General features: G+C 44.6%; 1 protein-coding gene across 4 annotated transcripts in view; it reads left to right on the top strand.

Annotated features, from left to right (window-relative positions):
- The first annotated feature begins 5276 nt into the window (after positions 1–5276).
- The window catches only part of LOC115149138 (roundabout homolog 2), a 232842-nt gene continuing 210120 nt past the window's right edge, over positions 5277–27998 (top strand). For all 4 annotated transcript variants that reach the window (XM_029691691.1, XM_029691689.1, XM_029691690.1 and 1 more), the window contains exon 1: positions 5277–5800. In XM_029691691.1, coding sequence (XP_029547551.1) covers positions 5584–5800 — 217 coding nt within the window. In that variant the 5' untranslated portion in view covers positions 5277–5583. The remainder of the gene's footprint in view (positions 5801–27998) is intronic.

The following is a 27998-nucleotide window of genomic DNA, read 5'->3' as shown; positions in this document are numbered from 1 at the left end:
TGAGGGGTTAGGCCTAAGCTATTGTCTTTGTTGAATGTTGATCATAAAAAAAATGAATATTGACTTAATTGTATTTGGTTGGTACCTTGGCAACAAGACTGTGCACAAGCCATTATGAAAAACCATCAAGTGTTTTTCTCCTAAAATAGAGCACAAAAAGTATGACTTTTTTCAACAAATTTAAAAAAGTACTTTTCCCTTGGTGCAACGGATAGGGATGCCTTTGCGATTCTCCCCATGGCCACTGGATGCCAGTGTTAAGGTGGAAACATTTAACCAGTTTAAATGTGGCGCTCTGATCAGTTTCATCTATGTGACACTCCTTGCCACCCATAGCATTGAATTGTATATGTATTTCAGGGAAGAGAACACGGAAGTATGTTTATGAATAATCAATGACGAGGGACTTGTAAGTGTGTTTGGCTATTACTACCATGCTATGATCTAGTTCTAAAATAAAAATAGCCTATATATTGCTTAAAGAGATCTACAATAGTTAACAATATCTGATTAAACCACTATAATCTGTTTTGGTGTTTTATGACAGTGCCTTTTAATTTTCCATTGTTCAGTGGGAAAGGAAATCATCAGACTGTTTCGTCCTGGTCGGCCTCAATAGACTCCATATGAAAAGCAGTCAGTTCCATGTTAGAGGTAAAATGTCACTGTGACTGGATGGAGCCCAGATTGAAAGTTGTACCTGCCTGGACCTAATTTTGCTGCATATGCACTGGTCAGCCCTGTGACTGGTACAGGTGTAATGGCACACATTCAGCTAAATTATTGGCATCTACAGATGTAGGACATCTACAGATGTAGGATCTTAATTTGAGCCAGTTTGCTACAGCAGGAAAATAATCCAGCAGCAACAGAAAATGTGAATTATTATGAAGATTATATTTAATGGATATTTTTTGTAGGGTTGATACATTTTTCATTAGGGAAAATTGAGTCTGACATTTTAAAGTGGAAATTACAAACTTTAGAATTATTTTTAAACCTAGAACACTACAAGCTTGCATTTCCTGCTGTGAAGGAAAATTCTCAGCAACAAAAGAGAAATAGAGGGGGTGAATCTTTCTTGTCACCTGTGCCCAAACCCTGGCTGCCTTAATTTTCTGTCACCATGCAGGAGCAGGCCTGTGGGTGTTCTTCTGCTGCTGTGACAACCTCTCCCCTCACGTACTGTCTTACTGACTGTCTCCCTGCTGTAAACGCCACTGACGCCTTGTTTTACCTTAACTGTCAATGGGAGACTCACACATGCATACCTGCTCACAGTCACAACACTGTCTCAACAGATACAGTATCTCACTGAATATCTGTATGAAATACATTTCCAACCTATGCACTGTATATATATCTGCTAAAATTAAAGAACACCAACATAACTGTCTTAATAGGGCATTGGGCCACCATAAACTGCCAGAACAGATTCAATGCGGCTTGGCATAGATTCTACAAGTGTCTGGAACTCTTCTGGAGGCGACACCATTCTTCCAGGAGAAATTTCATCATTTGGTGTTTTATTGATGGTGGTAGAAAACGGTGGCGTTGCACCTTTTTATTTATATTTGTGGGGGTATTTGGGGGGGAGTTTTATAGCCAATCTCATGCTATTTTACACATTTTGCCATAAGGCTGAGAGAAAATGTTCCTGTTTTAGAGCTAATTTCCTGCTATTCAACACATTTTGCCATTTTGCCATGGCGCAGTGAGGTCGCCTAGGCAGAGCTCCTGTACATTTTGTAAATATTTTTTTTTGTTGGGGGGGGGTTGAATACCTAAATCAGCATTGATTTAGTCTGGGTTACATCTATTTGTTTCCTGCCTGTGAATTTTATGGCAAATCTGTTATTTCAACACAGCTAGCTAACAATGCTAGCAAGCTTTTGATTTGAATACACCACCCTATTTTTTGGTTGTTTCTATGGTCTCCTGACCTTGAAGAGAACTGCAATGGATGGCGAGCTGGCAGTGATGAATTCCTCGCTCAGTCTGAGGATTCCTCAGAAGTTTTTATGCAGGCTATCATCATTGAGTGAGTGGGAACTTCAACAACAAACTTAATCCCGTACAGGTACGAGTCAATGGCTACGGAGAAGTCGCAGTCAGATAGCAGGGCACCTTGAATGGAGAGTGAGCTGGTGTGCAGCCTGCCTGCCACCGGAAGACCTGCTCATCTCACCCTGTTGACAAACCCATCTCTCCCTCTGCTCAAGCTATCCCTCTCAACTGTTGCAGCATCTGTTGGAGGCTTGAAACACCCAAAACGTTTAACACTAGCTAACAAGTGTTGTAGTCCAAACCTACTCTCTGTTATGTAGCTACATATCTATTTTATTTGATGCTTGTTTATCTTGCTTTTCAAGAGTTCTGAGATGTTTTCTGTAATGAAAAGCGCTATAGAAGCTGAATTACTTATTATTGTTATTATGAGGCTGAGATAAAATGTTGCAGTTTTAAAGCTAATTTCCTTTAACAAAAAAGATTAATTAAATCATGGCTTATGACGTGTTCATATGCTATCTGGGGGCCCGAAATCCAGTGGGGGGTTGGGGGTTGCCAAAGCTCGTGCCCCCCCCGCTATGCGGAGGGCTACGTGGGGTGTGCTATGCCAGTGTGAATGGTGAATATTGTTTTGTGCCATTTTGGAGTCAATTTGATTGTAAATAAGAATGGAAGACGTTTCTGAATGCTACATTAATGTGGATGCTACCATGATTATGGATAATCATGAAAGAATCATGAATGATGATGATGATTTGTGAAATTTACAAAGGCATAAATATCATACACCACCCCAAAAATGCTGACCTCCCCTGTTATTGGTAATGGTGAGAGGTTAGTATGTTTTATGGTATCCTCTGAACGGCATCTCACTCATCATTATTCATTCATGATTTTTCTTAATCATGACATTATCAGGATTAATTCAGGACTCTTCAGAAACATCTTATCTACTCAATTAGAAAGAAAAGTAATTCATTCATCATTTTCCATTCAATACTATTGGGCAAAACATAAGAGTCACAATCTTGATGTATTCCTTGCATGCAAGAAGTATATGAGACCAAACACTAAACTTCTGACTACTTTGATACACTATAAGGGAATTTGTCCAAGTACTTACAGTACATGTATGACTTCTTCACATGAGGGTACTAGATACATAAAGTGCTTTCATTTCTAAACGGTAAAATAGATATGTATGAAAATACCCTCAAATAAAAGGTGACATTCTGCCTCACATGAAACCTTTGATCACAAATCCAAAATGCTGGATATGTAAAATTGTATCTTCTCTGTCCAAATGCATACGGACTGGAGTGCAGCTCAAATAGTAAATAGTGTAAGCATATGTTGGAAAAGCAGTACTGACCATAACACAGCCCAGGTGAGACTACTGACCATAACACAGCCCAGGTGAGACTACTGACCATAACACAGCCCAGGTGAGACTACTGACCATAACACAGCCCAGGTGAGACTACTGACCATAACACAGCCCAGGTGAGACTACTGACCATAACACAGCCCAGGTGAGACTACTGACCATAACACAGCCCAGGTGAGACTACTGACCATAACACAGCCCAGGTGAGACTACTGACCATAACACAGCCCAGGTGAGACTACTGACCATAACACAGCCCAGGTGAGACTACTGACCATAACACAGCCCAGGTGAGACTACTGACCATAACACAGCCCAGGTGAGACTACTGACCATAACACAGCCCAGGTGAGACTACTGACCATAACACAGCCCAGGTGAGACTACTGACCATAACACAGCCCAGGTGAGACTACTGACCATAACACAGCCCAGGTGAGACTACTGACCATAACACAGCCCAGGTGAGACTACTGACCATAACACAGCCCAGGTGAGACTACTGACCATAACACAGCCCAGGTGAGACTACTGACCATAACACAGCCCAGGTGAGACTGTCCGACCTAAAGGGAAGAGGAAAGGGTTACAGTGATGCACTGTTGTTGATGGCGACTGAAGTGGTCACCGATTGACCCACCTTATAGAGGTTCCATGATGCATTTCAATTCCCTTGAAGACAACACTAACTGCACGCACATGCTCACACACATATTCACACATCACCATGCTTCATCATTTTTGCTTCTCCTTTTATCTACATGCGGGGTCCTATCAACCAACAACAACACACTGATACCTCTGACAGCCCGGTGTCTCTTTCTACAGCTACATTGATCTGAAAATCTGTTATCCCATCTTGTTCATTGACGTGCTTGGATGAGGAGTGGTGAAAGAGCAAGAGAAAGGAAGATAGTAATTACACAGCCATATGTAATTGTATGCATCGAGTGTACAAGGAGGGATGAGGGTGACTCTGGTTAGCAATGCTTCTGCAGGTGTGTTCTCACCATAGAGGACTGTAATTGAGACCATGACTTGTGGTAAACATACCTTTCTATTATCCTTCAGGCTCTCCGTCTCAACTCTTGTTACTGAGGTGAAAAACCTTGCACACCCCAGAGATAGCTGGGAACGTACACCATAATTCTCAACCCCCCCCCCCCTCGCCTTAATATCCCTACACTTCCCCCCTGGTCTCTGAAGTCAGCTCCCTCTATCCCATCCCTGCTCTCTCCTCGCTGCTCTATGACGCTGAGCTGACATAGCCGTGTGCTGAAGCTGTCATTTCTCTCCTCGGAAAACGTTATTTTTTTTTGTCAGCTGCTGCTTCCAGAGCTGCCTGCCTGTGTGTGAGGATTAGAGCCGTCTCTTTTACTTTTCTCCTCTCCTCTCTCCACGCCTGACATTCCTCCACATGTCTCAACCATTGGCTTCATATCTAAATCTATCTCTTTCCACTGCTCACTTTACTGCTACACTTTACTCTTACCTCTCTCTTTTTCACTCTCTCTCCATCCCCTGTGCTCATGCCTCTGGACTGCTGGGTTTTCCTCTCCTCCACAGTCAGTTGTGTTCATAGTGCATGCTGCATGGAGGTTTCCTCTTAGTAAACACCAGTAGAAAGAGCAGGCTTTCACCACCATTAACACCATCAGCACCACTACTATAATCAGCAGCAGAACAGCACCAGTGGCTCCAGCGTTACCCGCAGCAGTTTCAGCCTTCACTGTGTGTGTGTGAGAGAGAGAGAGAATAGTGAGGGAGAGGGAGAGGGAGAGGGAGAGAGATCCATACTGCGCGACTCTGCTCAGCCAGCTTTGTCCTCCAGCTGTCCTGTGCAGCACTGCTGCTGTGTCTGAGAGGATTCCCTGAGAAAGGACTTCTGTACGCTTCTGGAGCTCTCTAAGGATGTGACTGTGGATACAGCAACTCAGTCTGCAAGGAGACACTGTCTCCCCATCGCACGATGGACTTATGACTGAGACAGATCCAAGATAAACAGACAGGTGATAACTAGGGACAGAGAGAAAACATACACCTTTTATCAACATCAACTTGGGGATACCATGAATACGTCTGCAGAGGCACCTGGGAACTGGAACTGATGTGGATGGGACTGAGGGTGTAGTGGACAGAGTGGGGTCGTCCCACTCACATCTCACATGCTGCCCTCCCTGTGATTGATGAGACTGCTGAGTGGAGACCTACCGTCCCACAGTGGAACCAGTGTATGTGTGAGGAGCACGGGTGCCAGACTTAGCCCTGAGATGTCACCCTTGACCAGGTGTGGATGTGGATGTGTGTCTGCGTGTGAACTGGCTCTGCTCCTCTTCTTGCTCCTGGGAGGACCAGGGGTCAGCCTGCAGGGTAGAGTGCCAGGCAGACACAAGAACAAGGGAGGTAAGTCACACAGACTCTGTGGGATTATAGAGTTCATCATGGACTATTCGATCTGTGGATCTGTTTACCTGTGTGTAAGGCATACTGTTTCTGTTGTAGGCAGTGATGTTTTGAGGATTGCTGAACTTTGCTGTGAGTTTGTGGTTGTGGTGAAAGTCAGTCAACTGGGCACAGTAGGTATTTTCTCGGTCTCATGGATTAGGATATGATCTCAGGCATTATTGTTCAGTATGAATACAACTCAGTGGGCTGTGTGTAGTGCATCACACCTCTCTCACACTAGTGTGTGTTTGTTTTGTTAGATAGTTGGTAAACAGGAGGTCACTGAGAATATTTGGAGAGGTGTATGTGGGAAAGCTATGCTTTGTTCTATCTGGTCCATGGTTCTGATCATAGTTTTGGACTGCTACTTTGTACAAAGTTCAAGGATGGATATGCATGTGTTTGTGAATGATTTCAGTCTATACTTGAGCTCATTTGATTTCATAGTGAATACTCCAGTGGCTTTGCTTGATCTTCTGTATGGTGCGTACAGTGGACTCCATCTCTTTCAGTTCCTGCTGTGTGTGTGGCCACAGCTTCCATGATGCTGTTAACATATGGAGGACAGGGGTCTGGCCTGGCAGAAAGGACTCAGTGGGTAACAGCCCATGTGCCTGTGCAATACCGTGATAGGGACCATACAGAACAGATGCATGAATGAGAGGCCACACACCTCCCAGCTAACCCCCAGGGCACTGCCTGGTCTGGAGTCATCTTCCCCAGGGCCACCCCTATCGCACCCTGTCTGGCCCTGCTGATATAGCTTTGGACTGCCTACTTACCGCTGTGTCCCCATGGGTAGGCTGAGCAAGGGTGGCAGTGCCCCATCCTACACAGCACCCCAGCTCACTCACCCTCCCTCGCCCCCTCCTCTCCTCCCAGTCCCTAATCCTGTTTGTCGGATTAACTCTCCTCTCTTATCTTACCATTGGAGCTTCGGGGGGCTTGGACAGGGGGCTTGGACGGCCCCCCGGTGCCGGGCAGCCACGCAGCCCAGCGCAGTGCCTGCCTTCAAAGGACCAGCGGTGGAATTCTAATCCGCTTAACCAGATTTCCTTTCCCCTTCCTCTCTTTCCTCCCTCTCTTCTCCATGTCCCCTTCGTCTTCCGCCTTCTCCTTCTACACTCACCCTGTACTCATCCCTCTTCTGATTGGAGATGAGTGTGTGTTCATTATTTAGTTGACATTGTCATCCAGGGTGACTTACAAAGTGTTTGTGTAAACTACAGTGTAGCTAGCATACAGGTAAATATGTTTAGATGTCTCCAGAGAGAACAGCAATTATAATGATTGCCATGAGCACATGGTAATACTCTCTAATGTACTCTCAGATTTTTAAACATGGAGAAAAGATACCCTCCAACTGCCAGGAGAACCAGGCCAAGTTGAGCAGAAGTCGAAACCTCTGAGAGCTGTGCACTTCACTATAACAGTTCTCCCTTTCTTCCACCTGCTCCTGCTATAGAGAGAGAGGAGTCCTCTCTACCTCAGCCCTCATGGCAGTGTGGGTTGAGGTTCGGTAGAGGCAGAGGAGCAGAGTAAATGGGGAAGAACCAGGGGAGAATGGAAGGAATGTAAAGGAGGTTATTAATGTGGCTCCCCGGCCCTCCCTGCCTGCCATAGAGAATGCTAATGCCAGTCAGGTGGTGTGTGCTGGAGATAGCGCTGCCACGCACCGGAAGAAGCCTGGTTTCAGCTAACAGCATATCTCCTTCTGCTCCTCTTCCCTCCCCAGAGCCAAAATCACTGAGGGTGAACCACAGAGAGGGAGAGGAAGAGAGGAGGAGAGAGAGAGAAAAAAGGGGGGGGCAAGAAAGGAAGAGTTGCAATGTGGGAACAACAACACTAGATGCCCGTAACAACATAAACATGAAATAAGATCGTCTGAATCATAACTTGCCTCTCTACCCAAGAGGTTTGCATAAATTATCCAAATAAATTTGAGATTTTTGCATGAAACTTGTGTTTGCGATTTCGGGTCCTAAGTATTAACATAATGCATAGCCAGTGTATAATGCATAGTTAAGCGTTTGTTTTTGTTTTCTCTGTGCAATCTCTATAGCACTGATATTTTGATCTGACATAAAAGCAGTTAAAGGGGCAATCAGCAGTTGTTACTTCCATTGATTCATGAAGAATATAACTTAGAAATGCCTCATGAGCTTAGTTCAACTGTCTACCCAATTAGAACCCAAAATATACACGTTTTACTCCAGTGTTTGTCAAAAAAGTAAATGTTAACAAACACTATATACTGTAGCCTCAAAACATATTATAGCTCTGCCTATGAATTTGAGAGTGGTTACATTTCTCCTGCCCCATCTCTTAGCTTTTTACTGAAACAGGTGTGGAGAGAATGCTTTGTTATTGTTTCTACCGCTGATTGTCGCTTTAAGACCTGGGAATTCATTTCCAGAGAACAAAACAATCAGGGCTATCTCATTCCACATCTCTAACTTGGTTGTATTATATTATATGTAATGTAAAATATCTGTGGTCTTTGAATAATAATTTTCATTGTGTGGCATGAAATGTGTATTCCATATCCCTGAGCAGGATGTGGTATCAAGGCAGTGGAATCTAACCCTACTGTATCTCTGTCCATATCTTTATCTTCACCACTCTCAGAGATAGAGACCAGGAGTCTAGCCTGCAAGGCAGCATTACATCCATGCTTGCCAATAGTAGGAGAGGGCCAAACAGAAACTCCCCTGATCTCCAGCTCTGATGTTTTGAAATCATATACGGCCGTGTTTTTTCTGAGTAATTCTACTAATACAGTACATTTATAGACCTCCTGCCAACATCGGAGATGAAATAGTAGAAAATCTCATTTAGTGTTCACCTTGTTGACCTTCTAGATGTGTAGATGCTCTGATGCAGTTCCTTGCTCTGGGCTACAGTAGCATAATGTTGTAACACCACGCCAAGCTCCATCTTCGCTGTACTCCTTTAGGGCCCTCGTGATAGGAGTCGTTGCCATGAGTTATGAGCCAATCTGACCCAGGTGTGATGACCTGGCACTCTCCTCAGGAGAGCCTCATGGCCAGCAGAGTCCAGTTAACATGGTGGGATTGACTAGTTAGCCATTCTGACCTCCTCAACCCCATCCTCTCCATCGTTCCATCTCTCCTTTTATTTCTTCTCTTCATCGTGTCTCAAATTTTTGCCTTCCATTGGTCTTTCCATTGCTTGTTACTTGTCCTTTCATCACTTCCTCTTCCTCTCCCTCCTCCCTCTCTCCAACACTTTGTAATGAGGGTGGACAGATCTCAGATCAGTGGAAGTGACAGTTAGAGACTGCTGGGTGTGTACAGTGGACATTACTGCCCACGATCCATGCCTCCATGTCCATCCTGTCCTCGGTGGCCCCCACTGACCTCACTAAACAAATAGCCCCAGTGGCTGGCTAGCTGCTCAGAGGCATGCTCTCTGTGTAATTTTTGTCAAACTGTAGAGGCAGCATGGCTGATGGCCTTTATTGCTCACACTGATGTGACATTGGCAGGACATAATTCCGACATGACATCAAAACAAAACTGTTTGTGTGTGCATGTATATCCTGTTTGGCGTCCTGTTATTCTGCCCAAGCTGCTGAAAAAGGGAATCATTTTGAAAAGATATGACACATGCTCCTCAAATTTCATAAATCACTGTAAAGGAATACAACATGACATGCTGACAGGGTGCCAGCACCAACAGGGGCTGCTTCTGTTGAAGGCTGTAGTTTTGCCCATCTGGCATTGTCCATGTTCTGGAGTAGAGTGAATCTCTAGCTGGTATCTATTTTCCCTTGTGTCACCCATTTCCGCTCACTCCTGTTGCACACATCTGCCATTTTTCATATCACTCTATTCATTATCAATCATTGATTCTATGATTAATCAACAAACTGATATCCTACCCAACCAGATAAGACTTGAATGACACATATTAAACCATCATGGTCAACCCAATAGAAGAAGTTGCCATAACTTCAACACCAGACATATTGTACTTCAGCATCTGAGGCTAAATAACGAAGATGAAGGTGTCTATTTGTTCCATGCAGGGTTACATTGTGGCCGTCGTCAGGGTGACCTTGACCATCCTAATGGAGGACCTCTCAATGAGGGACTAACGCTCACAGGTCCGCTACATGTTGTCAGGTCACATTTGTCTGCGACTCTCCTCCTCAACTACAACCTTATCATGTTGCATCGCCCTGTTTATTGTCTGCTTCATCATACTCAGATCTGCTGTGCACACAGGCTGCTATCTCTGAATGTGTAATGGCTGGGGCTGGTTCTCTCTTCAGAACTTATGCACGGAATGTCAATGAGCCCCGGACCGCTCCTAGGATGGCCACAGTAGTATCTATCCCATGCTCTTCTATCCAACTGTGAAAGGAAAGCAGGCTCCAGGTCAGCCAATCAGGTCTCTACAGACTCTCCCCTAGTGCCACACTGAGGGTTTAGGGGTTAACCACTGGAATGTATTAAGACTTGTATGTTGATACACAGCATAGGGGGGAATTACTCACTCGGGTTTGGCTTGACAGAGTCTAAAGCTTTGACTTGAGGAGATGATTCACCTACGAGCAACTGATGTGATGATATGATAGATAACTTCAACTTTACTGATATGATTAGGATGTTTTTATTTGGCCACATTGAAGCACCCCAGAATCACTCAGCAGATTATGCTAAATCATTGACAAAACATTTGGGTAGAGCACTCCCAGCCTTAGAGCATGTGACAGTGTATTACCAAATCCAAAACAAAGAGCATTTTTCATGTTGTGAGTATGGAACAAACACTGTATCTTAATCAGCTCATTCAAAATGAAGCATTGCTGCACTGAACCGTTCGCCATGCGAAATGAGCTTCATAGGGTGCCTTAGAAAACATTCAGCGGAGATACAAAATAATTAAGCTAATTCTGAATTTGCAAGCATAAGCTTTTCTGTTTCTCTTTTCTTTTGAAGTGTACATTGTCTGCCATTCTGACTTCGGCATGCCAACGCAGGGAGAATGTGAAGGGCAGCCAGAGAGACAGTGTGACTTGGTGTGTGCACCATTTGTTTTTCTTTTAACTTATATATTTATATGTTCTGTTAAAACAGTGAGCAGCAGACTCCATAGCTAACATACAGTCATATGTTTAGGCCAAAGAATCTTGAGGGTATGACTGACTACCGTAGAATAAAACATGTCGGAAGTGTCAGCCTTTTTTGTGCCTTATTTGGCTAAAAACATCAAAACTATTCACTGTGGAAACAAAATCCATTTGTTCCTGCCAAACACATTTGAATGGTTAATGAATATGTATTTTTATTCCAAAATGGGCCATGAACCAAAATTAATTTGCTTGTATCTTTGAAAATTATTTTTGATTAAAGTTATATCCTCATAATTAGTCACATCATTGTCATATTTTGCTACAACATCAATGGTGCCATGCCGTTGTCAATCTGAGACAAAGTCACTCAAAGTGTAGTAGTTCATGACCCTTGTATACCCACTCAGTTCAACTGAGTACTGAGTGTTGCTCTTGAGAAGCAAGTAGTCATATGTTTGAGAATCACTTTCAGCTTCTCATACACTAGCTTTTTATTTTCTCCTTGTGTGTCATCTGACTACCTGTCACCATACAGTATTAATACAGTATTGCTCCCGAGTGGAGGAACGGTCTAAGGCACTGCATCTCAGTGCAATAGGCTTCACTACAGTCACTGGTTCGAATCCAGGCTGTATCACATCCGGCTGTGATTGGGAGTCCCATAGGATGGTGCACAATTGGCCCAGCGTCGTCCAGGGTATGCCTTCATAGTAAATAAGAATTTGATCTTAACTGACTTGCCTAGGTAAATACGGGTTAAAATAATAATAATATCCATATTCATGATCAATAAATCAAATCAGCCAGTGTCACAAAGTGCTATACAGAAACCCAGCCTTAAACCCCAAACAGCAAACAATGCAGATGTAAAAGCACGGTGGCTAGGAAAAAATCCCTAGAAAGGCAGGAACCTAGGAAGAAACCTAGAGGGGAACCAGGCTCTGAGGGGTGGCCAGTCCTCTTCTGGCTGTGCTGGGTGGAGATTATAGCCGTACGTGGCCAAGATGTTCAAACGTTCATAGATGACCAGCATGGTCAAATAATAATAGTCGCAGAGGGTGCAACAGGTCAGCACCTCAGGAGTAAAAGTCAGTTGGCTTTTCATAGCCGAGCATTCAGAGTTCGAGACAGCAGGCACGGTAGAGAGAGTTGAAAAAAGCAGGTCCGGGACAAGGTAGCACATCTGGTGAACAGGTCAGGGTTCCATAGCCGCAGGCAGAACAGTTGAAACTGGAGCAGCAGCATGACTAGGTGGACTGGGGACAGCAAGGAGTCATCAGACAAGGTAGTCCTGAGGCATGGTCACAGGGCTCAGGTCCTCCGGGAGGGGAGTGAGAGGGAGAGAGATAATTAGAGGGAGCATACTTCACACAGGACACAGAGACATGAGAATTACACCTGATATAACAGACTGACCCTAGACCCCGACTCAAACTATTGCAGCATAGATACTGGAGGCTGAGACAGGAAGAGTCGGGAGACATTGTGGCCCCGTCTGATGATACCCCCGGACAGGGCCAACAAGGCAGGATATGATAATGTGAATAGAATGGTATCTGCTCATCCTCTCCCTGCTATGTACAATGTTGTGGTCTAGCGGTCTAGTGGTCTCCTGTTTGAAATGCTAAGCAGTGTGTTGTGATCCCATATCAGCCTGTCACCATCATGGAGACTAGAGGCAGCCCACTGGCAAAGGTTGTCACTTCCTTTTCCAACTAAATTAGTTAATTGGGTATACACTGTCCAGCTAGTAGAGAGAGTTCACCAGTAATCTGAACCCTGTCTTGAATATAGGAAACGTCCTCCTAATTATCACTACCATTGTACAGTACTCAAGACAAAACAGCAGACTCCATAAAGCAGAGCAGAGGGATCTGGTTGCCTGGCAGGCTCTCTGCTCAGCTCAGGGGTAATCTCAATGCATGCTGTTGCATTCACCATAAAATATTCATCTTCAAATACAATTACCTATTTAACGTTACACAGTCTTCGCTGAGGCAAGCAACTGTGTTAGACTGCTCATTTTCTCTCTTCACCCTTTCTACTCAAGGTGAGTCGTGGATTGGATAAAAGGGTCACATGTTGTTCCCCCTTACCCAACCATTCCCCACTCACATACAGTGCATTACAAAAGAATTCAGACCCCTTTTTCCACAGTTTGTTACGTTACAGCCTAATTCGAAAATTGATTTTTTGTTTTTGCTGCCCTAATCAATCTACACACAATACCCAAAAATGACAAAGTAAAAATAGATTTTTAGGTATTTTTGCAAATGTATAAAAGAAAGGAATGATCACATTCTTGGGTATTACGCTACAAGCTTGGAACACCTATATTTGAGGAGTTCCTCCCATTCTTCTCTAAAGATCCTCTCATGCTCTGTCAGGTTGGATGGGGAGCATCGCTGCACAGTTATTTTCAGGTCTCTCCAGATATGTTAGATCGGGTTTTCAAGTGCGGGCTCTGGCAGGGCTACTCAAGGACATTGAGCAACTCCTGCATTGTCTTGGTTGTGTGATTAGGGTCTTTGTCCTGTTGGAAGGTGAACCTTTGCCCCAGTCCGAGGTCCTGATAGCTCTGGAGCAGGTTTTCATCATGGTTCTCTCTGTACTTTGCTCCATTCATCTTTCCCTTGGTCCTGACTAGTCTCCCAGTCCCTGCTGCTAAAAAACATCCCCACAGCATGATGCTGTCACCACCATGCTTCACTGTAGGGATGGTGCCAGGTTCCTCCAGATGTTACGCTTGGCATTCAGGCCAAAGAGTTCAATATTGGTTTCCTCTTGTTTCTCATGGTCTGAGAATCATTAGGTGCATTTTGGCAAACTCCAAGGGGGCTGTCATGTGCCTTTTAGTGAGGAGTGGCTTCCGTCTGGCCACTCTACCATAAAGGCCTGATTGGTGGAGTGCTGCAGAGATGATTGTCCTTCTGGAAGGTTCTCCTATCTCCACAGAGGAACTCTGGAGCTCTGTCAGAGTGATTATTGGATTCTTGGTCACCTCTCTGACTAAGGCCCTTCTCCCCCGATTGCTCAGTTTGGCCGGGCGGCCAGCTCTAGGAAGAGTCTTGGTGGTTTCAAACTTCTTCCATTTAAGAATGATGGAGGCCACTGTGTTCTTGGGGACCTTCAATGCTGCAGAATTGTTTAGTACCCTTCCCCAAATCTGTGCCTCAACACAAGCCTGTCTCGGAGCACTACGGACAACTCCTTTGACCTCATGGCTTGGTTTTTGCTCTGACATGCACTGTCAACTGTGTGACCTAATATAGACAGGCATGTGCCTTTCCAAATCATGTCGAATAAATTTCATATACCACAGGTGGACTCCGATCATGTTGTAGAAACATCTCAATGATGATCAATGGAAACAGGATGCACCTGAGCTCAATTTCAAGTCTCATAGCAAAGGATCTGCTAAATGACTAAAATGTAAAATGTCCACAACCTAGAGTTGCGTAGACTATAATGTACTGCACTGTACTGAACTCTACTCTACTTTACTGCACTCTACTGAGCTCTACTGTGCTGTACTTTGATGTCCAAAATTGTGAAATATAGACATCTATGATTGGTCCAGATTTTGTCCGAACGGACCAACCAAATTTGGTCTTATTTGAGGGCAGAGCGCATACATCATATTTTTTGCTTTGTCATTATGGGGTATTGTGTGTAGATTGATGAGGAAAATGTTATCAATTTTAGAATAAGGCTGTAACGTAACAAAATGTGGAAAAAGTCAAAGGGTCTGAGTACTTTCCGACTGCACTGTATACACTGGATCATAAAAATTCTGCATGCACATTTTATTTATTTTATTTCATTTAACCTTTATTTAACTAGGCAAGTCAGTTTAAGAACAAATTCTTATTTACAATGATGGCCTACCCCAGCCAAACCCTCCCCTAACCTGGACAACACTGGGCCAATTGTGTGTCTCCCTATGGGACTCCCGATCAAGGCCGGTTGTGATACAGCACGGGAGCGAACCCAGGTCTGTAGTGACATCTCTAGCACTGCGATGCAGTGCCTTAGACAGCTGCGCCATTCAGGATCCAAACATTCGCATCACCTTGAATGTGTCACAATACACTGTGAAGGATGATGAATAATGGAGAACTTTGTGTGCGTGCAAGCATGCGCATGTCAAATCAAATCAAATTTATTTGTCACATACACATGGTTAGCAGGTGTTAATGCAAGTGTAGTGAAATGCTTGTGCTTCTAGTTCTGACCATGCAGTAATATCTAACAAGTAATCTACCAATTCCACAACAACTACCTTGTACACACAAGTGTAAAGGAATGAATACGAATATGTACATAAAAATATATAAATGAGTGATGGCCGAACGGCATAGGCAAGATGTAATAGATGGTATGGAGTACAGTATATACATATGAGATGAGTATTGTAGGGTATGAAAACATATAAAGCAGCATTGTTTAAGGTGGCTAGTAATACATTACATCAGGATGGCAAGATGCAGTAGATGGTATAGAGTACAGTACATACATATGAGATGAGTAATGTAGGTTATGAACATTATATAAAGTGGCATTGTTTAAAATGGCAAGTGATACATCTAATTACATCAAGATGCAGTAGATGGTATGGCGTACAGTATATACATATGAGATGAATAATGTAGTTTATGTAAACATTATCTAATATAAAGTGGCAAGTGATAAATTGATTACATCAATTTTCCCATTATTGAGTTGAGTCAGTATGTTGGCAGCAGCCACTCAATGTTAGTGATGGCTGTTTAACAGTCTGATGGCCTTGAGATAGAAGCTGTTTTTCAGTCTCTCGGTTCCAGCTTTGATGCACCTGTACTGACCTCGCCTTCTGGATGTTAGCGGGGTGAACAGGCAGTGGCTCAGGTGGTTGCTGTCCTTGATGATCTTTTTGGCCTTACTGTGACATCGGGTGGTGTAGGTGTCCTGGAGGGCAGGTAGTTTGCACCCGGTGATGCGTTGTGCAGACCTCACTACCCTCTGAAGAGCCTTCCGGTTATGGGCGGAGCAGCTGCCGTACCAGGCGGTGATACAGCCCGACAGGATGCTCTCGAGTGAAAGTTTGTGAGTGTTTTTGGTGACAAGCTGAATTTCTTCAGCCTCCTGAGGTTGAAGAGGCACTGCTGCGTGTTCTTCACCACGCTGTCTGTGTGGGTGGACCATTTCAGTTTGTCCGTGATGTGTACGCCGAGGAACTTAAAACTCTCCACCCTCTCCACTACTGTCCCGTCAATGTAGATAGGGGGCTGCTCCCTCTGCTGTTTCCTGAAGTCCACGATCATCTCTTTTGTTTTGTTGACATTGAGTGCGAGGTTATTTTCCTGACACCACACTCCGAGGGCCCTCACCTCCTCCCTGTAGGCCGTCTTGTCGTTGTTGGCAATCAAGCCTACCACTGTAGTGTCGTCTGCAAACTTGATGATTGAGTTGGATGCGTGCATGGCCACGCAGTCGTGGGTGAACAGGGAGTGCAGAAGAGGGCTGAGAACGCACCCTTGTGGGGACCCAGTGTTGAGGATCAGCGGGGTGGAGATGTTGTTACCTACCCTCACCACTTGGGGGCGGCCCGTCAGGAAGTCCAGGACCCAGTTGCACAGGGCGGGGTCGAGACCCAGGGTCTCGAGCTTAATGACGAGTTTGGAGGGTACTATGGTGTTAAATGCTGAGCTGTAATCGATGAACAACATTCTTACATAGGTATTCCTCTTGTCCAGATGAGTTAGGGCAGTGTGCAGTGTGATGGCGATTGCGTCGTCTGTGGACCTATTGGGTCGGTAAGCAAATTGGAGTGGGTCTAGGGTGTCAGGTAGGGTGGTGGTGATATGGTCCTTGACTAGTCTCTCAAATCACTTCATGATGACGGAAGTGAGTGCTACAGGACGGTAGTCATTTAGCTCAGTTACCTTAGCTTTCTTGGGAACAGGAACAATGGTGGCCCTCTTGAAGCATGTGGGGACAGCAGACTGGGATAAGAATTGATTGAATATGTCTGTAAACACACCAGCCAGCTGGTCTGCGCATGCTCTGAGGACGCGGCCGGGGATGCCGTCTGGGCCTGCAGCCTTGCGAGGGTTAACACGTTTAAATGTTTTTCTCACCTTGGCTGCAGTGAAAGAGAGCCCGCAGGTTTTGGTAGCGGGCCGTGTTAGCGGCACTGTGTTGGCCTCAAAGCGAGCAAAAAACGTGTTTAGTCTGTCTGGGAGCAAGGCATCGTGATCCGCGACGGCGCTGATTTTTCTTTTGTAGTCCGTGATTGACTGTAGACCCTGCAACATACCTCTTGTGTCTGAGCCGGTTAATTGCGACTCCACTTTGTCTCTGTACTGACGCTTAGCTTGTTTGATTGCCTTGCGGAGGGAATAGCTACACTGTTTATATTCGGTCATGTTTCCGGTCACTTTGCCCTGATTAAAAGCATTGGTGCTCCACGGCCACTCCGTACCTTCAGGCTCTGATCAGTCCCTACACCCAAACAAGGGCACTGCCCCCCCCCAAAAAAAAAGATATAGATGTACTATTGTAAAGTGGTTGTTCCACTGGATATCATAAGGTGAATGCACCAATTTGTAAGTCGCTCTGGATAAGAGCGTCTGCTAAATGAGGTAAATGTAAAATGTAAATGTTCACGCGTTCAGTTTTGCGCGAATGCTGTCATCAATCCACGGTTTCTGGTTGGGGAATGTTTTAATAGATGCTGTTGGTACGACGTCACCGATGCACTTGTTAACCTCCCTGGGAAAGGTGGGACACTTGCGAAATACAAATACCTCATAAATGCTATAACTTCAATTTCTGAACCATATGACTATTTTACACCATTTTAAAGACAAGACTCTCGTTAATCTAATCACACAGTCCGATTTCAAAAAGGCTTTACAGCAAAAGCAAAACATTAGATTATGTCAGGAGAGTACCCTGCCAAAAATTATCACACAGCCATTTTCAAAGCAAGCCTATATGTCACAAAAACCAAAACCACAGCTAAATGCAGCACTAACCTTTGATGATCTTCATCAGATGACACTCCTAGGACATTATGTTATACAATACATGCATGTTTTGTTCATTCAAGTTCATATTTATATCAAAAACCAGCTTTTTACATTAGAATGTGATGTTCAGAACTAGCATACCCACCAAAAACTTCCGGTGAATTTACTTAATTACTCACGATTAACGTTCACAAAATACATAACAATTATTTTAAGAATTATAGATACAGAACTTCTTTATGCAATTGCGGTGTCAGATTTTAAAATAGCTTTTCGGCGAAAGCACATTTTGCAAAATTCTGAGTACATAGCCCGGCCATCACGGCTAGCTAATTTGACACCCACCAAGTTTGGCCCTCACCAAACTCAGATTTATTATAAGAAAAATTGGATTACCTTTGCTGATCTTCGTCAGAATGCACTCCCAGGACTTCTACTTCAACAACAAATGTTGTTTTGGTTCGAAATAATCCAGTTATATTGAAATAGCTCCGTTTTGTTCATGCGTTCAGGTAACTATACGAAGGGTGACGCGCGAGCACATTTCGTGACAAAAAAATTCAAAATATTCCATTACCGTACTTGGAAGCATGTCAAACACTGTTTAAAATCAATTTTTATGCGATTTTTCTCGTAAAATAGCGATATTATTCCAACCGGGCAACGTTGTATTCGTTCAAAGAGAGAAAGAAAAACATGAAGAATTCACATGAACGCGCAGCTCCAGTGTCACTGTTCTCAGCCGGACCACTCACAAAAACTCCTGCTTTTTTTCGCCCAGAGACGTCATTCCACTTTCTGGCACCTTCTGAGAGCCAATGGAAGCCTTAGAAAATGTCACGTTACAGCAGAGATGCAATATTTTCGATAGAGATGCCAATGAAGGAGAACAAATTGTCAGACAGGGCACTTCCTGTATGGAATCTTCTCAGGTTTTGGCCTGCCATATGAGTTCTATTATACTCACAGACACCATTCAAACAGTTTTAGAAACTTTAGAGTGTTTTCTATCCAAATCTACTAATTATATGCATATTCTCGTTTCTGGGCAAGAGTAGTAACCAGTTTAAATCGGGTACGTTTTTTATCCGGCCGTGCAAATACTGCCCCCTAGCCCCAACAGGTTAATGAACTCGCACACCGAGTCAGTGTATTCGTCAATGTTGTTGTTCATAGCAATGTGGAACATATCCCAGTCCACGTGATCGAAGCAATCTTGAAGCGTGGAATCTGATTGGTCGGACCAGCGTTGAACAGACCTGAGAGCGGGACCTTCCTGTTTTATTTTCTGTCTATCGGCTGGGAGCAACAAAATGGAGTCGTGGTCAGCTTTTCCAAAGGGAGGGTGGGGGAGGGCCTTATATGCGTCGCGGAAGTTAGAATAACAGTGGTCTAGGGTTTTGCCCGCCCTGGTAGCACAACCGATATGCTGATAGAATTTGGGGAGCCTTGTTTTCAGATTAGCCTTGTTAAAATCCCCGGCTACAATAAATGCAGCCTCAGGATATGTGGTTTCCAGTTTACATAGAGTCGAATGAAGTTCTTTCAGGGCCGTCGATGTGTCTGCTTGGGGGGGGGGGGATATACACGGCTGGGATTATAATCGAAGAGAATTCTCTTGGTAGATAAGGCAGTTGGCATTTGATAGTGAGGAATTCTAAGTCAGGTGGCTGTACCGACTCAGATAGCGTGTCTCGAGTGAGCCATGTTTCCGTGAAACAAAGAACGTTACAGTCTCGGATGTCTCTCTGGAATGCTACCCTTGCTCGGATTTTGTCTACCTTGTTGTCAAGAGACTGGACATTGCCGAGTAGTATGCTCGGGAGTGGTGCGCGATGTGCCCGTCTACGGAGCCTGACCAGAACACCGCTCCGTTTTCCCCTTCTTCTGCGGCGCCGTTGTTTTGGCTCGCCGGCTGGGCCAAACAGAGGATCCGCTTCGGGAAAGTCGTATTTCTGGTTGTAATGTTGGTGAGTTGACGTTGCTCTTATATCCAATAGTTCCTCCCGACTGTATGTAGTAAAACCTAAGATTACCTGGGGTAACAATGTAAGAAATAACACATAAAAAAGCAAAATACTGCATGGTTTCCTAGGAACGCGAAGCGAGGCGGCCATATTTGTCGGCGTGTGTACATCCAACTGTTCTCATAATATACAGCCAGAAAGTGAATGCGCTTCACCTGATATGCATACATGATATGCAACAGCCTGTTGCATTCATTCCACTCTCGAATGGAGGAGCCATGATCTGTGATTTGTAGTCCATATTCTCCCAGGCTAGTCAGGCCAGAGATAAAGCCTGGAAGAGAGGGAAACAAAATCAGGGTTGACCTGAATAGGCAGCAGCCAAGTTCTCCGCAATTAGCCAGTCCACCAGGGAGGGCCAACAAGATACACTGTAATAATGTTCCTGTGTTTGAATTAAACAGGCATCTCTGGTAAAGAGAAAAAGACTGTCCATCCAACATACTATTTCTCAACACATAATATAATGGAGGGAGGGTGAGAAGAGTATGGATTATGTGTTATAGCAGGGTTCCGTAACTGGCGGCCCGTGGGCTGAATTTGGCCTGTGGGTGGTTCAATTTCGCCCCCCAAACCAATACATGTTTGTACATTTTCATTGTTGGACATAAAAGACTGTAAAAACACCAGGACATGAGCTCAAAGTGATTTTAACTTAAGAAATATGAGAGAGACATGATCATATACAAATGTAAGCAAGGTTTTAAATGATTATGTTCTGTTTGGGCTTCTTGCGGTCAATTTGCAGTCTACACATTATTTGTAGTTATGTTCGGGCCCCTGACCATCGGCTCAACAAAATTCTTTGCCTGCGGCTGAATCTAGTTGATGATCCCTGTGGTATAGTGTTCGAACTAAGTGCTCTGATTGGCCAAGGTCATGCCCAACAATAGCCTGCTGTGTCTAACAATAACTGACAAAAGCTGTCCATTTATGGAACAAATACAGCACTGCTGCTACAATAGTAACCCATTCTGCCAGGGCTTCAGGTGGGCAATTCCAATTAAAATGTATGACAAACAAAAACCGTTGACGTCAAAGTTTAACAAACCATACAATTCTATGCACAAGGACTTCTTTGAACAATTTACACTTAAAGATTTACAAAACACATTTACTGAAAGAACTGTGCAGATGCAAAGTTTAGTGAAATAATTTTGGTAAAATCAGTTTTTTATTTATCCACTTTTTACAAACAAATTGTAAATATCTGCACCAAATTAAGATTCAACGATGTCTGCAGAAAGAATGGGGTGTTAACTATGACATGACACATTGAGTTTGAAAACATCTCTTTTGGTTATTGAACTACAGTAAGTGAAGTGGATTTACACCCTATAATGGAATTGTGCTAACATAATTTCATCATGGGTCCCTGATCTGTAAGACACAGAAATGCATATTTATGGGAATGAATGTCATTCTCCTTATGGTGATATACCCTAAATAGATATATAAATATGCAAACTGGCTATTATTTGTATGCACTCTGCCCCCAAATAAGACCAAATTTGTTTGGTCCGGATCGGACCAAATATGGACCAATCATAGATGTCTATGTTTCACAAATATCGACATCAAAGTAGAGCACAGTAGAGCTTAGTAGAGTGCATTACAGTATACTAGAGTTCAGTACAGTGCAGTACATTATAGTCTACGCAGTCTATGTTGCGAATCACTGCTTTGACATTTGCATAGAAACATATGGTGTTGTCCATGGTCATGCCAAGATTCTTTGCATTCTGGGGGGGCGACACTGTGGAGTTGTCAACCATGATGGAGAGGTCTTTGAGCGGGCAGGCCTTACCCGGGAGGAAGAGCAGTTCCGTCTTGTTGAGTTTGAGGTGGTGGGTCGACATCCAAGCTGAGATATCTGCCAGGCACGCAGAGATGCATGTTGTCACCTGGGTGTCAGAAGGGGGTAAGAAGAAAAGTAATTGAGTATCATCCGCATAGTAATGATACTGTAGGAGAGACCATGTGAGGATATGATGGAGCCGAGTGACTTGATCTATAGGGACAAGAGGAGAGGGCCTAGACCCGAGGCCTGTAGTGAGAGTACATGATGCAGACACAGATCCTCTCCACATCACCTGGTAGGAGCAGCCTGTTAGGTAGGATGCAATCCAAGAGTGTGCAGAGCATGAGATGCCCAGCCCTGAGAGGGTGGAGAGCAGGATCTGATGGTTCACGTTGTCAAAGGCAGCGGATAGATCTACGAGGCTGAGAACAGAGGAGAGAGTCACTTTTGGCAGTGCGGAAAGCCTCTGTGACACAGAGAAGAGCAGTCTCGGTTGAGTGACCCATCTTGAAGCCTGATTGGTTAGGGTCAAGAAGATCGTTCTGAGAGAGAAAGTCAGAGATGGCACACTCATGTGTTTTGGAAAGAAAAGAAAGGGATACAGGTCTAAAGTTTTTGACGTCAGATGAGTTGAGTGTTGGTTTCTTGAGGAGGGGAGCAACTCGGGTAATTTGAAGTCAGAGGGGACGCAGCCAGTGGTCAGAGATGATTGATGAGGGAACTGAGGAATAGGAGAAGGTCTCCATACATGGTCTGGGCATGGGGTCAAGGAGGGCATGGGGTCGAGGAGGGCATGGGGTCGAGTGGGCAGGTTGTCGGGCGGCCAGACCTCACTAGTTTGACATTATGGTGAAAGAAAGTGGCTTTAGCATCCTATACAGAGGAAGATAAAATAGAGAGGAGGGAGTGAACGGATCATAGGTCTTCCGGAAGTTTAGTTTTCCCAAATTTTTGCTCAGCTGCCCACAGCCCTCTAAGCTCACAATGAGTCACTTAGCCAAGGAGCAGGTGGAGAGGGCCGAGCCAGCCGGGAGGAAAGGGGACAGTGCAAGTCCTAGGATGCGGAAAAGGAGGAGAGTAGTGTCGAGTAGTGATCCGAGACCTGGGGTCTCATTTATAGAACTGTGCGGAGGATTCATGTCAAAAGGTGGTGTATGGACGAAACACAAAGTGCTTACGCACAAAAATATTCTGATCTATAACACAGTGCGCACGCACGTCCCACGCCGGTTTCCCTTTATAAATCACAATCAACTCCAAATTTGGTGCATGTGAGCGAGCGTCTTGTCCCACCCTTTTAACGCCCATAGTTGCCTATAGATTGTCAGTGAAACGCCCCTAATTAATATTCATCCATACTGACTGCATGACAACAATGATGGCAAATCCCGACAGAAAGGCAAAAAAAAGAAATTTCACCCAGTGTGAAATGGAAGTTCTTAATGGGAGGTTGAAGCAAGAAAAAACATATTGTTTGGTGGACACAGTGTGGGCATTACAAATGCCAAAAAGGCGTTAGAGTGGCAGCATGTGGCGGATGCTGTGAATGCTGCTGGCTCAGGTCAGACGCTCTCAGAAATAAAAAAGACGTGGTCCGACATAAAAGTAGAGGCCAAAAGGCGCATGGCCACAGACAAAGTGTTTGTGCCACGGGCGGGGGAAAGGGGACACTGGAGCTCAACCCCCTTGATGAGCGACTTGCCGGTATTATAGGGGAATCCCTCCTGAGGGGAGTAGTGACGGAGGTGGAGGGGGACACAGACATGCAAGATGCACCGGATGATCCAGTTATGTAATTAGTATTCCCTCGTTTGAAAAGAGTAAACCAAATGCATTAAAGTTGTGTTTAAACATTTATTTACACAAACAATTGTGACATTTTGTATTGTTTTTAGTCGCAGCGTGTCAGGGTTGCTGCAGCTGAGCAGGAGCTGAGTGTTCCAGCGGGGTCGGTGGTGCTGCAGCTGAGCAGGAACTGAGTGTTCTAGAGGGGTCGGTGCTGCTGCAGTTGAGCAGGAGCTGAGTGCGCCCAGCCCTGGTGTCTCCACTGCACCTCGTGCTTCACAACCCTCCAGTGGCCGTGTCCTCACAGATGCAGTCCCACAAACGCATAGAGACACCATTGACGCTATTAACGAGGTTGCCAAGGAGTTTAAGTGAGACAGGCACGGCTTGGTTTCTGCGGGTGCTTCGTTGTAAAGCTGGGCCCACTACAGCACAGAGATCCAAGAGAACAGCTCTTGGTAATCGGAACCGGCTCATAAGCCACTCATCATCATTGGCCAGGAAATCTTGCTGGTCTCTGAAAATTCTCTCTCTCCGAATTCTTCCATTCCCCAAATCTTCCAACAGTGCCAAAGCAGCCATTGTGCGTCATTACACATTGTAATTGTATCCCTTGTTATACCCAACCATTTGATTGTCAAAGCTACCCAATTGCGTAACACCTTCAGGTGTGGTAATTACCCTGATTGTAACTATCAATGACAGGGCCATTATCACATTGACAGTTCTGCGCAACGAACATGTGATAGCAATATATGAAACTGTGCACTCGTATTTGCCCGACTGAGGCATCGAAAATGGCATCAATTTAAATGTAATTTGTCCTACTGTTCACCTTTATTATTTATGTGAATACATTTCATAACATGCAAGTATTGTTTAATAATTAAAGATCCAATTAAATATGATTTCTGATTAAACTGTACAACATATTTGAGGGGTTATTTAGCAAAAACAGATATCTCCGTTTGTATTTATTATCCTAAATCATGTTTTTTGTGTGTTTTTTTGTGTGCACTCCAGGGAACTCTTCATATATAATACGTGAGAGGTAATATTTCAATTTATTTTACACAATGGTATCACTTTCAAAGCGTTTCTCGAGTTTCATCCTTCTGCCATCATAGTCGCAGTTTCTCATTTCTACAATTTATGTGTGTACGTATGGGTCAAAGTGTCCGTGGAGGACCGCACATTCTCCTGTTAGGTTTGTTTTTTATAATTCCCAAAGTTTGCTTAGAAAGGGGCGTACAACTTATTGTGTGCCTACGCAACGTTTATAAACGAAGCCCTTGAAAGGGGGTTGCGGTGAAATTAGTAGGCAAATAGTATCTAGTATAGGATGGGGTAAAGCGCAGTGCCTGCCTTGTGAGTGGGAGGGGATTGGGAAAGTGTGAGGTCAAGAGAGGCAAGGGTGATAAATAAAGAGTTGGAAAGAAATTAATCGAAGCCAGACTTCGGGAGGTTGAAGTCATCAAATACAAAGAGCGCTGCGCCATCGTCAAGAAATGAGCTTATCAAGGTGTCAAGCTCATTGAGGAACTTTCCAAGGGGACCTGTTGGGTGATAGATGACAATGTTCAGCGTGAGTGGACAAGTGACAGTAAAATCATGGCATTTGAATCATGAGATGGACAGGTGAGAGAGGGAGAAGAGAGAAATCTCCATTTAGAAGAAATTAGTAGAAATGACCACCTCGATTACCAGATGCTCTTGGACAATGAGAGAAAACTTAGTCAGATGAAGAGAGAGCAGCTAAACTGAGCAAAAAAAGAAGTGTCCCTTTTTCAGGACCCTGTCTTTCAAAGATAATTTGTAAAAATCCAAATAACTTCACAGATCTTCATTGTAAAGGGTTTAAACACTGTTTCTCATGCTTGTTCAATGAACCATCAACAATTAATGAACATGCGCCTGCGGAACGGTCGTTAAGACACTAACAGCTTACAGACAGTAGGCAATTAAGGTCACAGTTATGACAACTCAGGACACTAAAGAGGCCTTTCTACTGATTCTGAAAAACACCAAAGGAAAGATGCCCAGTGTCCTTGCTCATCTGCGTGAGCGTGCCTTAAGCATGCTGCAAGGAGGCTTGAGGACTGCAAATGTGGCCAGGGTAATAAATTGCAATGTCTGTACTGTGAGACACCTAATGCAGCACTACACGGAGACAGGACGGACAGCTGTTCATCCTCCCAATGGCAGACCATGTGTAACAACACCTGAACAGGATCGGTACATCCGAACATCACACCTGCGGGACAGGTACAGGATGGCAACAACAACTGCCCGAGTTACACCAGAAACGCACAATCCCTCCATCAGTGCTCAGACTGTCCACAACAGGCTGAGAGAGGCTGGACTGAGGGCTTATAGGCCTGTTGTAAGGCAGGTCCTCACCAGACAACACCGGCAACAACGTCGCCTATGGGCACAAACCCACCGTCGCTGGACCAGACAGGACTGGCAAAAAGTGCTCTTCACTGATGAGTCACGGTTTTGTCTCACCAGGGGTGATGGTCGGATTTGCGTTTATCATCGAAGGAATGAGCATTACACCAAGGCCTGTACTCTGGAGCGGGATCGATTTGGAGGTGGAGGGTCCATCATGGTCTGTGGCGGTGTGTCACAGCATCATCGGACTGAGCTGGTTGTCATTGCAGGCAATCTCAATGCTGTGCGTTACAGGGAAGACATCCTCCTCCCTCATGTGGTACCCTTCCTGCAGGCTCATCCTGACATGACCCTCCAGCATGACAATGCCACCAGCCATACTGCTCGTTCTGTGCGTGATTTCCTGTAAGACAGGAATGTCAGTGTTCTGCCATGGCCAGCGAAGAGCCCGGATCTCAATCCCATTGATCACGTCTAGGACCATTTGGATCGGAGGGTGAGGGCTAGGGCCATTTCCCCCCATAAATGTCAAGGAACTTGCAGGTGCCTTGGTGGAAGAGTGGAGTAACATCTCACAGCAAGAACTGGCAAATCTGGTGCAGTCCATGAGGAGGAGATGCACTGCAGTACCTAATGTAGCTGGTGGCCACACCAGATACTGACTGTTACTTTTTTTGACCCCCTTTTGTTCAGGGACACATTATTCAATTTCTGTTAGTCACATGTCTGTGGAACTTGTTCAGTTTATGTCTGTTGTTGAATCTTGCTATGTTCATACAAATATTTACACATGTTAAGTTTGCTGAAAATAAACACAGTTGACAGTGTGAGGACATTTCTTTTTTTGCTGAGTTTATAATAGCAGTGTTCTCTGGGGTGATCCATGTCTCCGTTAGGTCCAAAATGTCAATGGTCTCAAGGGCAGCATAGGCTGAGATGAACTCTCATTTATTTGTATATTTTTGTTTAAAAAAATGAATCCCCTTTTCCTCCCCAATTTCGTGATATCCATGATATTATGAGAGGCGAAGGTTGATTAATTTGTCCTCTGAAACATGAACAGCCAAACCACGCTGTTTCTTAACACACTGCTCGTTTAACTCAGAATCCAGCCGTATCAATGTGTAGGAGGAAACACCATTCATCTGACAATCGAGTCAGCTTGCAGGCGCCCGGCCCACCACAAGGAGTCGCTAGAGCATGATGAGCCAAGGAAATCACCCCCACCTAACCCGCCCCTAACCCGGACGCTGCAGGGCCAATTGTGCGCCGCCCTATGGGGCTCCCGGTCACGGCTAAACCTGAGGCTGTAGTGGCGCCTCAGCACTGCGATGCATTTCCTTAGGCCGCTGCACGACTTGGGAAGCCCGAACTCTGCATGCTTGAGACCCGGAATTCCACATGGGTTGTGCGCACAGGAACACGACATTAGAATGGTTGCAGCCAAGGGATGGGGAGCGTCTGTAAAGCCTACAGGGAGAGGAGTGAACAGGTAAAGAAAACACACACATGGTTGCCAAAGCAAAAAAATAACAAAATAATAACAAATTACAAAACCAGAAAATAACTAGGTAAGATATTAAAGTAAGGGAGTGGTGTGGAGACTTCCTGTCTTTCCTTCCTCAAACAACTCTACAGAACAGTCTAAGTTTTGGCGACTGTCTTAGTTTTGCCAACGAGACCGCTGCTTACAGCTGCCGCTGGGAAAACCAATGGAGACTGAAGTACTAACACTAATTGCTAATTGCCTAGCAGAGGTGAAGAGCACACCTCCCTGTACAAATTGCTGATTGCCTAGGAGAGGAGAAACCACTCCCCCTCCAATACAGCCACTGATTACCAAAACAAGTTACAAATTGCCTTGCCCCTTAATCCTGGTTGACGTGTCAACAATCGTCTGCAATTTATGAGCAGTCAGCAGTTCACACACCAAGTAGGCTAAAGGGAAGACATGCAGCATTTAAAGTAGATGGCCCTAGCTAGCAAAAAGACAGTACTAAACAACAGATGAAGACAAAAATTATACTAATCACTC

Source organism: Salmo trutta, chromosome 15 (assembly GCF_901001165.1).
Source record: "Salmo trutta chromosome 15, fSalTru1.1, whole genome shotgun sequence".
Lineage (NCBI taxonomy): Eukaryota > Metazoa > Chordata > Actinopteri > Salmoniformes > Salmonidae > Salmo > Salmo trutta.
The sequence above is the reverse complement of the archived record's forward strand: the minus strand, read 5'-3'. Positions and strand labels throughout refer to the sequence as shown.